Here is a 12,741-nt window from a genome sequence, read left to right on the forward strand (position 1 = left end):
GGCCAATCTCCAACCTTCCTTTTCTCTCAAAAATTCTTGAAAGGGTAGTTGTAAAACAGCTAACTGATCATCTGCAGAGGAATGGTCTATTTGAAGAGTTTCAGTCAGGTTTTAGAATTCATCGTAGTACAGAAACAGCATTAGTGAAGGTTACAAATGATCTTCTTATGGCCTCGGACAGTGGACTCATCTCTGTGCTTGTTCTGTTAGACCTCAGTGCTGCTTTTGATACTGTTGACCATAAAATTTTATTACAGAGATTAGAGCATGCCATAGGTATTAAAGGCACTGCGCTGCGGTGGTTTGAATCATATTTGTCTAATAGATTACAGTTTGTTCATGTAAATGGGGAATCTTCTTCACAGACTAAAGTTAATTATGGAGTTCCACAAGGTTCTGTGCTAGGACCAATTTTATTCACTTTATACATGCAGTATTAGGCATGTATAGGCAGTATTATTAGACGGTATTGCTTAAATTTTCATTGTTACGCAGATGATACCCAGCTTTATCTATCCATGAAGCCAGAGGACACACACCAATTAGCTAAACTGCAGGATTGTCTTACAGACATAAAGACATGGATGACCTCTAATTTCCTGCTTTTAAACTCAGATAAAACTGAAGTTATTGTACTTGGCCCCACAAATCTTAGAAACATGGTGTCTAACCAGATCCTTACTCTGGATGGCATTACCCTGACCTCTAGTAATACTGTGAGAAATCTTGGAGTCATTTTTGATCAGGATATGTCATTCAAAGCGCATATTAAACAAATATGTAGGACTGCTTTTTTGCATTTACGCAATATCTCTAAAATCAGAAAGGTCTTGTCTCAGAGTGATGCTGAAAAACTAATTCATGCATTTATTTCCTCTAGGCTGGACTATTGTAATTCATTATTATCAGGTTGTCCTAAAAGTTCCCTAAAAAGCCTTCAGTTAATTCAAAATGCTGCAGCTAGAGTACTGACGGGGACTAGAAGGAGAGAGCATATCTCACCCATATTGGCCTCTCTTCATTGGCTTCCTGTTAATTCTAGAATAGAATTTAAAATTCTTCTTCTTACTTATAAGGTTTTGAATAATCAGGTCCCATCTTATCTTAGGGACCTCGTAGTACCATATCACCCCAATAGAGCGCTTCGCTCTCAGACTGCAGGCTTACTTGTAGTTCCTAGGGTTTGTAAGAGTAGAATGGGAGGCAGAGCCTTCAGCTTTCAGGCTCCTGTCCTGTGGAACCAGCTCCCAATTCAGATCAGGGAGACAGACACCCTCTCTACTTTTAAGATTAGGCTTAAAACTTTCCTTTTGCTAAAGCTTATAGTTAGGGCTGGATCAGGTGACCCTGAACCATCCCTTAGTTATGCTGCTATAGACGTAGACTGCTGGGGGGTTCCCATGATGCACTGTTTCTTTCTCTTTTTGCTCTGTATGCACCACTCTGCATTTAATCATTAGTGATCGATCTCTGCTCCCCTCCACAGCATGTCTTTTTCCCCGGTTCTCTCCCTCAGCCCCAACCAGTCCCAGCAGAAGACTGCCCCTCCCTGAGCCTGGTTCTGCTGGAGGTTTCTTCCTGTTAAAAGGGAGTTTTTCCTTCCCACTGTAGCCAAGTGCTTGCTCACAGGGGGTCGTTTTGACCGTTGGGGTTTTACATAATTATTGTATGGCCTTGCCTTACAATATAAAGCGCCTTGGGGCAACTGTTTGTTGTGATTTGGCGCTATATAAAAAAAAATGATTGATTGATTGAGTAGCTGCTACACAATTACATAAAATGGCTCCACGCAAACATTGCTACTCATCAGTGTTCAAACTAAAAGTCACGAAAGAAGTGGAAGAGAAAGGGAAGCACCATGCTGCTCAGATTTTCTTAGTCATTCGGAAACACGCCCGGGAGTGGTGTTGGAACAAGAATAAGCTTGCAACCCTGACCAAAATAGCAAAACGGCTGCCTGATGGGGGGGAGGAAAGTGTGTTATGAGGACATTGAAGAGGAGCTGATAAAATGGTTCCAGAAAAGAACAGCAGTGTCGTTACGACAGGAAAGGGTCTGAAATATGAGGCACTGTGGCTGCATACATGGAAACCAGAACTTCAGAGCCTCAAATGGAATGACATAACATATCAAGCCGACAATGCATTCATGTTGCTCAGCACCCGAAATATGTGATGGATAACAAGGTAGACAAATTTCTGAAGTATGTCTTCAGAATGCACAAGATACGCATTATGAATAAGAATATGGACAGAACACCAGTTTGGTTTGTTGTGACAATGAGGTAGAACTATTTCATTTTCATTTTACTTTGTTCTCCCAGGAGTTCACAATTTCACTACATGCAATGTGTTGAAAAAAAATTGGGGGAGGGGGGTTAATAGGGGGGATTTTAATGTTGTAAATACAGTATGTGTGTGTGTGTGTGTGTGTGTGTATTTATTTATATATATATATATATACGAGGGCTGTCAATAAAGTTACGGTCCTTTTTATTTTTTTCAAAAACTATATGGATTTCATTCATATGTTTTTACGTCAGACATGCTTGAACCCTCGTGCGCATGCGTGAGTTTTTCCACGCCTGTCGGTGACGTCATTCGCCTGTGAGCACTCTTTGTGGGAGGAGTCGTCCAGCCCCTCGTCGGAATTCCTTTGTCTGAGAAGTTGCTGAGAGACTGGCGCGTTGTTTGATCAAAATTTTTTCTAAACCTGTGAGACACATCGAAGTGGACACGGTTCGAAAAATTAAGCTGGTTTTCAGTGAAAATTTTAACAGCTGATGAGAGATTTTGAGGTGATACTGTCGCTTTAAGGACTTTTCACGGTGCGAGACGTCGCTCAGTGCTCTCAGGCGGCGTCATCAGCCTGTTCAAGCTGAAAACCTCCACATTTCAGGCTCTATTGATCCAGGACGTCGTGAGAGAACAGAGAAGTTTCAGAAGAAGTCGGTTTCAGCATTGTATCCGGATATTCCATTGTTAAAGGAGATTTTTTTAATGAAAGACGTGCGGACGCGTCCGCGCGTCGGGACGCAGCCGCCGCGACGCTCCGCCACAGGAAAAACACCTCTGTTGAAAGCCTTAAGGACAAGTTGGAACATGTCCTGCCTGTTAAACAATTTCTCATATACTCACTCCACTGAAAGCCATCAAAAGCCGCCTGGATTTTACAAATGGTTATCAACACGGAGGTGTTTTTCCTGTGCCGCCGCACCGCGTCGGCTGCGTCCCGACGCGCGGATCCGTCCGCACGTCTTTCATTAAAAAAATCTCCTTTAACAGTGGAATATCCGGATAAAATGCTGAAACCGACTTCTTCTGAAACTTCTCTGTTCTCTCACGACGTCCTGGATCAATAGAGCCTGAAATGTGGAGGTTTTCAGCTTGAACAGGCTGATGACGCTGCCTGAGAGCGCTGCACGACGTCTCGCACCGTGAAAAGTCCTTAAAGCGACAGAATCACCTCAAAATCTCTCATCAGCTGTTAAAATTTTCACTGAAAACCAGCTTAATTTTTCGAACCGTGTCCACTTCGATGTGTCTCACAGGTTTAGAAAACATTTTGATCAAACAACGCGCCAGTCTCTCAGCAACTTCTCAGACAAAGGAATTCCGACGAGGGGCTGGACGACTCCTCCCACAAGGAGTGCTCACAGGCGAATGACGTCACCGGCAGGCGTGGAAAAACTCACACATGCGCACGAGGGTTCAAGCATGTCTGACGTAAAAACATATGAATGAAATCCATATAGTTTTTGAAAAAAATAAAAAGGACCGTTACTTTATTGACAGCCCTCGTATATATATATATATATATATATATATATATATATATATATATATATAAATACAGTGGTGGGCACATTCCTGCTAATCCTCTAACCACTAATTAGCGAGGCTAACTTTTTGTTAGCGTATTAGCTTTTCAGCTAACTTCAAAAACCATCAATGGCCCAATTAGTTTCCACTAAATTTAGTTATGGTAATTCAGTCCGCTAAAGTTTTTTTGAATAGTTAGTAACGGTGAAAAAGATTTGTAAACCCTAAAATCATACATGTTGGTTCCTGTCTGCTGCATATTTTGCAGCAGTCAGGCAGCTGAGAGGAGCTGAGCTCTACTCTACCCCAGCAGAAGGGGCCCGACTGCCAGGCTGCTACAAAAAACAAAAGTCATTTACATTCACAGCAGACAGTGGTCCAAACGTAAGGCAGAAGTCCTGAAAAGGAAAGCATGTTTGGCTTATGGTTTTGATTTATAAATCAAATTAATCCGGATAGAATAACTACATTAATGTCAACTCTGACATTTGTACAAAGTGAAAATATAACACATATCTTTTAATTTTAAAATAATGCACTAATTCTGAAATTTTGAACATTAACACACAGATGATAAACTGCATTATAAACTCATCCTCAATTTTAATTCAATTTATTCTAGGGCTGAAACAATTAGTCGAGTAACTCGAATAATTCGATTACAAAAAAATGTTCGAGGCAAATTCTGTGCCTCGAAGCTTCATTTAACGTTGTAGTACATATGCCAGGCCTGTGTGTGGCGCTGCAATGTCCGCAGGAAAAAACAAAACAGAAGACTGGAGCATAACAGCTAATCAAATTAATAACGATAGCTACCGCTTTCCAGTGTGACACAGAGTAAAATAAAGCCTTTTAAGAGAAAGATGGTCACAGCTCTGTCTCCGGCCACTCTTTCTTCTGTGTTTCCCTCAGACTCACACTGAGTGTTTGACCTTTTAATTTTTGCTTTTTTGGGCAACACACAACACTTCACAAACACAGTAACTTAAATAAAATAATAATAAAAAAAACTGACTGCGAGGCTTGCATGTTCAACCTCCAGCTGAAATGCATCTGCTGAACTGCAGAGAAAGAGGGATAAAAAAAATCACGCAGGGACCCAGTCCATCAACCTTTATAAAAAAAAAAAAAAAAAATGTAAAAATGGTTACATTTTACAAGTTGGAGAAAACAAAACAGAAAGCCACATCCCATCGCCATTTCAGCAAAATGCCAACACTTTGGCGCAGTGACATTGTCCCATTGCTTAGGGAGAGTCCTGGACTATTGGTGTTGTTTAAAAACACAGAAGTATTTTTTTATCTGATTACTCGATTAATTGCCAGAATAATCAATAGAATACTCGATTACTAAAATAATCGATAGCTGCAGCCCTAATTTATTCACTTTATATAGTTCCCAAATGCTTATTGAGTGTTGTTAGAAGGAAAGGAGATGTAACACAGTGGTAAACATACCACTGTCCCAGCTTTTTTGAAATATGTTGGAGGCATCCATTTAAAAATGAGCAAATATTTGCACAAAAACAATAAAGTTTATCAGTTTGAACACACACAGATGCCAAAAGGCATTATGGGTAAAATGAGCCTCTCCTTATCACTGATCGGTTGATGTAAACACCAACACACAAGTTACTGTAATGTGTGTTGGTTTTTAAAAATAAATGTGTATTTGTAAAATATGTCATTTTTTTCATTTGTATAAAAAAAGGCATTTGCAAAACTGAAAATTCTGTTTAAGTTGTGATTCAGCTCAACAACCGTGTGATATAAGTGGGCACCATTCACACTGCCATCCAGTAGATGTGTCAAAATGCATAGAACACTGACATCTAACTGTGGACATATAATCTCTCCACCTAGTCCTGGGTCTTCCCCGGGGTCTCCTCCCAGATAGACGCCTGGAACACCTCCCTAGGGAAGCGCCCAGGATGTGTATAAGGATGTGTGTGTGTGTGTGTGTGTATGTATGTGTGTATATATATATATATATATATATATATATATATATATATATATATATATATATATATATATATATATATATATATATATATATATGTGTGTGTGTGTGTGTGTGACTTTTGAGTATTACTGTCTGCATACAGGCAACTTGACGTACCCATAACATTTGTCAATTGACAAAGGTAATGCTAGTGTTTTATTAACCTGTAATTCGTATTTTGTCCCACATAGGTTGATTAGCGTTTCTTTTCAATATTTTTGTTGTCCAACAGGTCATACCTAAATCAGAGATTCTGAGACTTGGTGTCTTGGAGCAGTCAAAAGAAGAAGTTATAGTACAGGTGAGTACAGAGAGCAGATCCCTTAGAAGTTTGTGCTTGTCTGTAGATTTATAATCTAAAATGAATCTCTTGAAAATTTTTGGCGTATATAAGTACGTTTCTGAAGTGCCATTTTTTTTTCCCAACTTATAAATGCATCACCCAAGACACAATATCACCCTCAGGTCAATTAAGCCTCATGAATCAATATTTGCCAGACTTAGAACACTATATGAAAGATATCAGCATTTATGTGATCTTGACTTGTCAATGTCGTTTATACAAATATGCAGATTTAAGATTTGTAAACTGGGTGTGGATATGTATGAATGACAGATTCTTGCTGATCTTGAAATGGAAATATATCAGTATGCAAGTCTTTTATACATTGGTAGAGTACATACAGTGCATCCAGAAAGTATTCACAGTGGGTCACTTTTTCCACATTTTTATGTTATACAGCCTTATTCCAAAATGAATGATATTTTTTTTCTCTCAAAATTCTACTCACAATACCCCATAATGACAATGTGAAAAATTGTTGTTGTTTTTTTTTTTTAGATTTTTGCAAATTTATTTAAAAAAAAAGCTAAGAAATCGCATGTACATAAGTATTCACAGCCTTTGCCGTGAAGCTCAGAATTTAGCTCAGTTGCATCCTGTTTTCATTTATCATTCTTGAGATGTTTCTACAGCTTAATTGGTGTCCACCTGAGGTAAAAAGGCACATACCTGTCTACATATAAGGTCCCACAGTTGACAGTGTATGTCAGAGCACAAACATGGCATGAAGTCAAAGTAATTGTCTATAGACCTCTGAGACAGGATTGTCCAGAGGTACCAATCTAGGGAAGGATACAGAAACATTTCTGTTGCTTTGAAGGTCCCATTGAGCACAGTGGCCTCCATCATCTGTAAGTAGATGACATTAAGATCCACCAGCACTCTTCCTAGAGCTGGCCGCTTGTCTAAACTGAGTGATCGGGGGAGAAGGGCCTTAGGCAGGGAGGTAATCATCTCTGCAGCAATGCAACAGTCAGGTCTGTATGGTAGAGCGGCCAGATGGAAGCCACTCCTTTTTAAAAGACACATGGCAGCCACCTGGAGTTTGCCAAAAGGCACCTGAAGGACTCTCAGACCATGAGAAACCAAATTCTCTGGTCTGATGAGACAAAGATTGAACTCTTTGGTGTGAATGCCAGACATCATGTTTGGAGGAAACCAGGCACCATCCCTACAGTGAAGCATGGTGGTGGCAGCATCATGCTGGAGATGTTTTTCAGCGGCAGGAACTGGGAGACTAGTCAGGGTGAGGGAAAGATGAATGCAGCAGTGTACAGAGACATTTTGGATGAAAACCTGCTTCAGAGTGCTCTTGACCTCAGACTGGGGTGAAGGTTCATTCTTCAGCAGGACAATGATCCTGAGCACACAGCCAAGATATCAAATGAGTGGACAACTCTGTGAATGTCCTTGAGTGGCCCAGCCAGAGCCCAGACCTGAATCTGATTGAACATCTCTGTAGAGATCTGAAAATGGCTGTGCACTGATGCTCCCCATCCAACCTGATGGCGCTTGAGAGGTGCAGCAAAGAGGAATAGGCAAAACTGCTGAAAGATAGGTACGACAAGCTTGTGGCATCATATTTAAGAAGACTTGAGGCTGTAATTGCTGCGAAAGGTGCATCAACAAAATATTGAGCAAAGGGTGTGAATACTTATGTACATGTGATTTCTTAGTTTTTAATATTTAATAAATTTGCAAAACCTTTGTCATGTTGTCATTAATGGGGTGTTGTGAGTAGAATTTCAAGGGAAAAAATTAATTTACTCCATTTTGAATAAGGCTGTAACATCACAAAATGTGGAAAAAGGGAAGCACTGTGAGTACTTTCCAGATGCATCGTAGGTCAATATCTTTCTTCACTGAATGAATATTTATTGCATGTGTTCAAGCGATGGTATAAATCAACAGTAGTTCAGGCCGATGCTGTCACTATAAATGGATTTTGAAGTCAGATGTGTTGCCTCACTCATTTTAAATGGTCAGATGCGTTGTTTAAGTTGAGTTTTATAATAAAGAAAAAAAATCTGCATCTCTGATTCATAAGTTGAAGTTTAATGCTATTTAGCCAACATAGTGTGATTTTAAAAGGGTCATATTATGCTTTTTTTCTGTATTTACGCATATTTTGTTTAATTTGCAAGCCAATATAGACCACTAAATGGCTTCAAACTGAAATTAAAATTTGTACCCTAAAGATAATAGCGTTGCATCCTAAGGAAAACCTTTTTTTTTTTTTTAGATCTCTCTGTAGCCACTTACTTCTGTGCTTGTTGCTCTAAAGAAAGAAACTGCTGATTGATACACCTTCATATAGAGGCTTTGCATATGATGTCACATGCAGGACAGTACCACCCACAGCTGCAGGTCAAGTTTAGCTGGTCACATTATGCTTTGCTGTGAAAACAAGCCATCTCAACTTGTCTTTCCTCCGGGTTTTTTTTTTTTTTTTTTTTTTTTTTCATTTTTCCTGCTGTTACACCATCAGTAAGGTTAGAAATAGTAAATTTTGAAAAAAAACATACCACTAAAACACTGCTACTTTCATTAATGAAGCCACTACCACAAAAAAACAAAACAAAAAAAAAAACAGTGAGCTGGATTTAATTAAGTTAATGATGAACAATATCACAAAAGGTAGGGTTAGAAATAGTGAAATAAAAAATAAACACGCCACAAAAACACAACTCGCTTTAAGGAAGCCACACATGACAGGACCACAAAAAAACAAAAAAAGGAGACTGCTTGGTTTTTCTCCACAATCACACAGCAGCGTACACAACATTCAATAAAGTTAATGATTAAAATTATCACTAAATACTATTATAAATACACAAGTCTCCAATCCTCAATTAACTTAAGTCCTGAGTGTAGTTACACGTGTGGTGATAACAATGCCGCTCCAGATCCAGTGAACTGCTGTGTACAAGCACCCAAAAACATAAATTTTCTCTTTGTATCACAGCAGTTCAGCGCTAGAAAGATGCCTGGTATGTTCGGTTACTCCACTATCAGGTTCAGACATGATGAGTTTATCTCAAAGTTTGTCCAAAATGTTGCAGTGTGTACGTTGTTTCTTGTGTAAATAATCCTTTAAGCCCTGTGCCTGACCAGCAGTGTGGCGATGGGGAGTGGCCTGGAAGTGGCAAGGTCACGTGACTGCAAAGCCTCGAAACCTTCAGAAAGGTGGCATCTCTGTTTCTCCTAAAAAAAAAAAAAAAAACAGACCAGTTTGATGAAAGTGTGTCATGTTGCACAGTGTGACATATGTCACAGAAGTGTTAAACCAAGCTATTTCTGGTCTGACATTGTAAGGGGAGTTTCCTCATGCACAGGCATAGACTTTGAGGATGCTTATCCTCAAAGTCAATCTCTTATCCATAGTTAAGTTTGAAAGCTATATCAAGATCTGTTTTTTGCACAGTACGACCCCTTTAAATGATATATAACAGTGACGCCTTTTCTTGGTTTTGTTCATTCATTGTGATAGTAACAGTATTGAGGTTAAGTCCTCTTTCAGAAAAAATGAACACTTCTGAACTGACAGACAGGAAAGGTAAATATGTCTTTATTTTATGATCGCTCGCCAGACCTGAGATTTTTGAGGTTCACCTTTGACCTTTGCCCACAGCGTCAGGTCCATCACCCGTTTGTCCACGAGCTGCAGGATTGCTGGCAGACACAGCGCCACATCTACATTAGTGAGTTAGCCAAAGACAAGTAACCAGTGTCCCAATCCACACAAGATCCACTGTCCAAAACCCTCACACCCACTGTTTGCCACCTTAGCATCAGTAGTCTGGAATCTACCCACAATCCCCAACCTGCTACCTTGGCAAAATGATGAGAAAAAAACAAAACAAAAGAAAAACAACTTCTTTTGAAGTGTTTATTCTACATGTTTTGTGTGAACATCATTTAGAAGCACAAACTTTTCCAAACCCTGCCACTCCACACCACTCTCCAACTGCCTGTCCTGTAGTGGCTTTCACCCCCACCCCCCCCAATCCAGTATTTTCAAATCAGGAACTGACTCAGATAGTGTGACCCAGTTTGTTGTGCCCGCCCCACGTGAAAATAGTGTCTTAGCCCGAGGACAGATGTTGACTTATGCAGCTAAGCATGGATACATGTGGCACGTTCAAAAGAGAAACACCCCAACCCCCTTGCTGTGTCTGCAGTGGTTTCCATACTGACAGGGGAATTGAGCCATTACACGGTTGTTTTTAAGAATTTTACTGAAAAGTGTACAGCCTTTTGGGTTTTTTAAGATTTAAGTCATAAAAAGAATTTACTTTGGCACACTATAATTTTATTTCTTAGTCGCTAAATAGGGATTCTGCTATCTGCTTTGTAGAACTGCAACAAACAAAGGTGTTTTTTTTTTAAAACCTCAAACATTCTGTAGTATATCTCTTCTGTTTGTAGAGTCAGAGCACTGTCCTTCCGCTCAGAAGACACCCCATTGTCCCTCTGTTTCATCTAAGTACTACACCCCGCTGACTTTCCATACCCCTTAGGCCTATTTTACCCCAGATCTGTTGCAAGTGCGTGGCGGCTTCAGAGCGGGTTAATTTTCATTATGGCAGCTGTGTCAACAGGTTACAGCTTCCACACTACAGGAGACGTCCTGGACACCTGTCAAGATTTTGTTCGGTGCCTACGTTTCCCCTGTGATGCAACGGCATGCAGTAATAACAGACAGAGGAATGATCATTCTGCAGTCATTTTCTCATCATATCGGCATCATGAAATTATTAACAAAGTTTACTGGAGTTTTTACGTTTAAGGTAGAGATTACAGACTGCAAACCTATAAATATAATTTTTTAAAACTATTTCAGATGTTGAAAAAGTTAAATGACTGTTATTCGGGTACACATAGTCATTTTTTTTTTTGGTCTTCATTTTCTGAACACACTTGGAGAAGAAATAGAAATCCTGCCGGTGCAAAATTCACACATGATCCTCAGCAGCAGCTCAGTCACCACGTGCGGACAACACATCTGGTGTAAAACAAGCATCACACTTTATGACTAAGATGTGCTTTAATACACGCTTTGCTCCTGCAGTGTGCGACTACTGCAGCACAGGAGACCTGTACACATACTGGCAGTTAATTGGTCAGTTTACAGAAGACACGGTACAAGTGTTTGCGGCTGAGTTGGGATGTGCTCTTGGTGAGTACATTCGTGGAACACATTAAAAATGCTCTCCAGATTGTCCTCGTTAGATCAAGGTTGTCTGAAAGAAACCTCTCTTCACAGTGATTAATTGTAATTTAAAAAGGAAGGATAATTAAAATTATATGAGGCCTCAAAGGATTGGCCTCAGTGCTGGAGCTGTGTCAGAGGCACATATGTGTGTGTATGTATGTATGTGTATATATATATATATATGTATGTGTATATATATATATATGTATATATGTGTGTGTGTGTGTGTGCGCATGACTTATTGGGAAGACAGTGATAATTTTAGTATTATGAATGATTTATATACAGTATTTTGTTCTTGTTTCCCTCCCCAACAGGATTTCTGCATGATTTAGGAATCATCCACAGAGATGTGAAGGTAAACAGCGATACTTCACTCATGGTGAAAGCACAAAATACTAACTGTAATAAGCTATGATATACTAGAACAAAATAAATGCACCTTCAGAATGAATGTTCTTATTTTTCCTTTATTACAGATTTTAATTAATTATAGCTTAATTTTATTAATATTTGATCTAATAAAGTGTAATAGAATAGAATAGGCTTTATTGTCATTGTACAAGTGATACAACGAAATTGCAGGAGACTCATCACAGTGGCATAGCAACACACACACATACCCATCGTGCAAAACACACACACATAATATAATAATCACAAATAAATAGTACAGCCTTGAGTGTCAAATGCATGATTAGACATAGTAAAACTAATAGGTTAAAAAACATTATTTCACAGTCCCTATTCTATATTGTCCCAAGGTTGTCAGTGTGGTTGTGATTTGTTTGTGTTGTATGGCTCTGGGGTAAAAACTGTTCAAAAGTCTGTTCGTGTGTGTTTTTATGGCTCTGTACTGCCTGCCTGAGGGCATAAGGTTGAATATTTTATGTCCAGGATGTGAAGAGTCTTTTAAAATGTTTTTGGCTCTGGAAAGGTATCGAGCACCTGCAACTTCTTCCAGGGAAAGAGGACAGCCAATAATCTTCTGTGCTGTTTCCACCATCCTTTGTAGAGTCCTTTCTGCTGCTGTACAAGCAGCATACCAGACTGTGACTCCGTAGGTCAGCATGTTCTCGATGACAGCGTGGTAGAAGGACTCCATTACTGCTCTGCTGAGATGATGTTTCCTTAGGATTCTGAGAAAGTGAAGGCATTGCGATGCCTTCTTGATTAGATCAGTTGTGTGCACTGTCCAGGAGAGTGTGTTTGTGATGTGTATACCCAGAAATTTATAGCTTTGAATAATTTCCATGGAGTCACCTGTTATGAAGAGGGGCGGTTAATCGATCCTGTTCTTCCTGAAGTCTATTATCAGTTCTTTTGTTTTGTTTATGTTCAAGTTGAGGTTGTTCGCA

General features: G+C 39.5%; 1 protein-coding gene across 1 annotated transcript in view; it reads left to right on the forward strand.

The window, feature by feature from the left end:
• rskrb (ribosomal protein S6 kinase related b) overlaps positions 1-12,741 on the forward strand; it is a 31,485-nt gene that overhangs the window by 9,626 nt on the left and 9,118 nt on the right. The window contains exons 4-7 of the mRNA XM_034178380.1: positions 6,058-6,126; positions 9,800-9,869; positions 11,240-11,347; positions 11,701-11,741. Coding sequence (XP_034034271.1) covers positions 6,058-6,126; positions 9,800-9,869; positions 11,240-11,347; positions 11,701-11,741 — 288 coding nt within the window. The remainder of the gene's footprint in view (positions 1-6,057; positions 6,127-9,799; positions 9,870-11,239; positions 11,348-11,700; positions 11,742-12,741) is intronic.

The sequence above is a fragment of the Thalassophryne amazonica genome, chromosome 9 (assembly GCF_902500255.1).
Source record: "Thalassophryne amazonica chromosome 9, fThaAma1.1, whole genome shotgun sequence".
Classification (NCBI taxonomy): Eukaryota; Metazoa; Chordata; class Actinopteri; order Batrachoidiformes; family Batrachoididae; genus Thalassophryne; species Thalassophryne amazonica.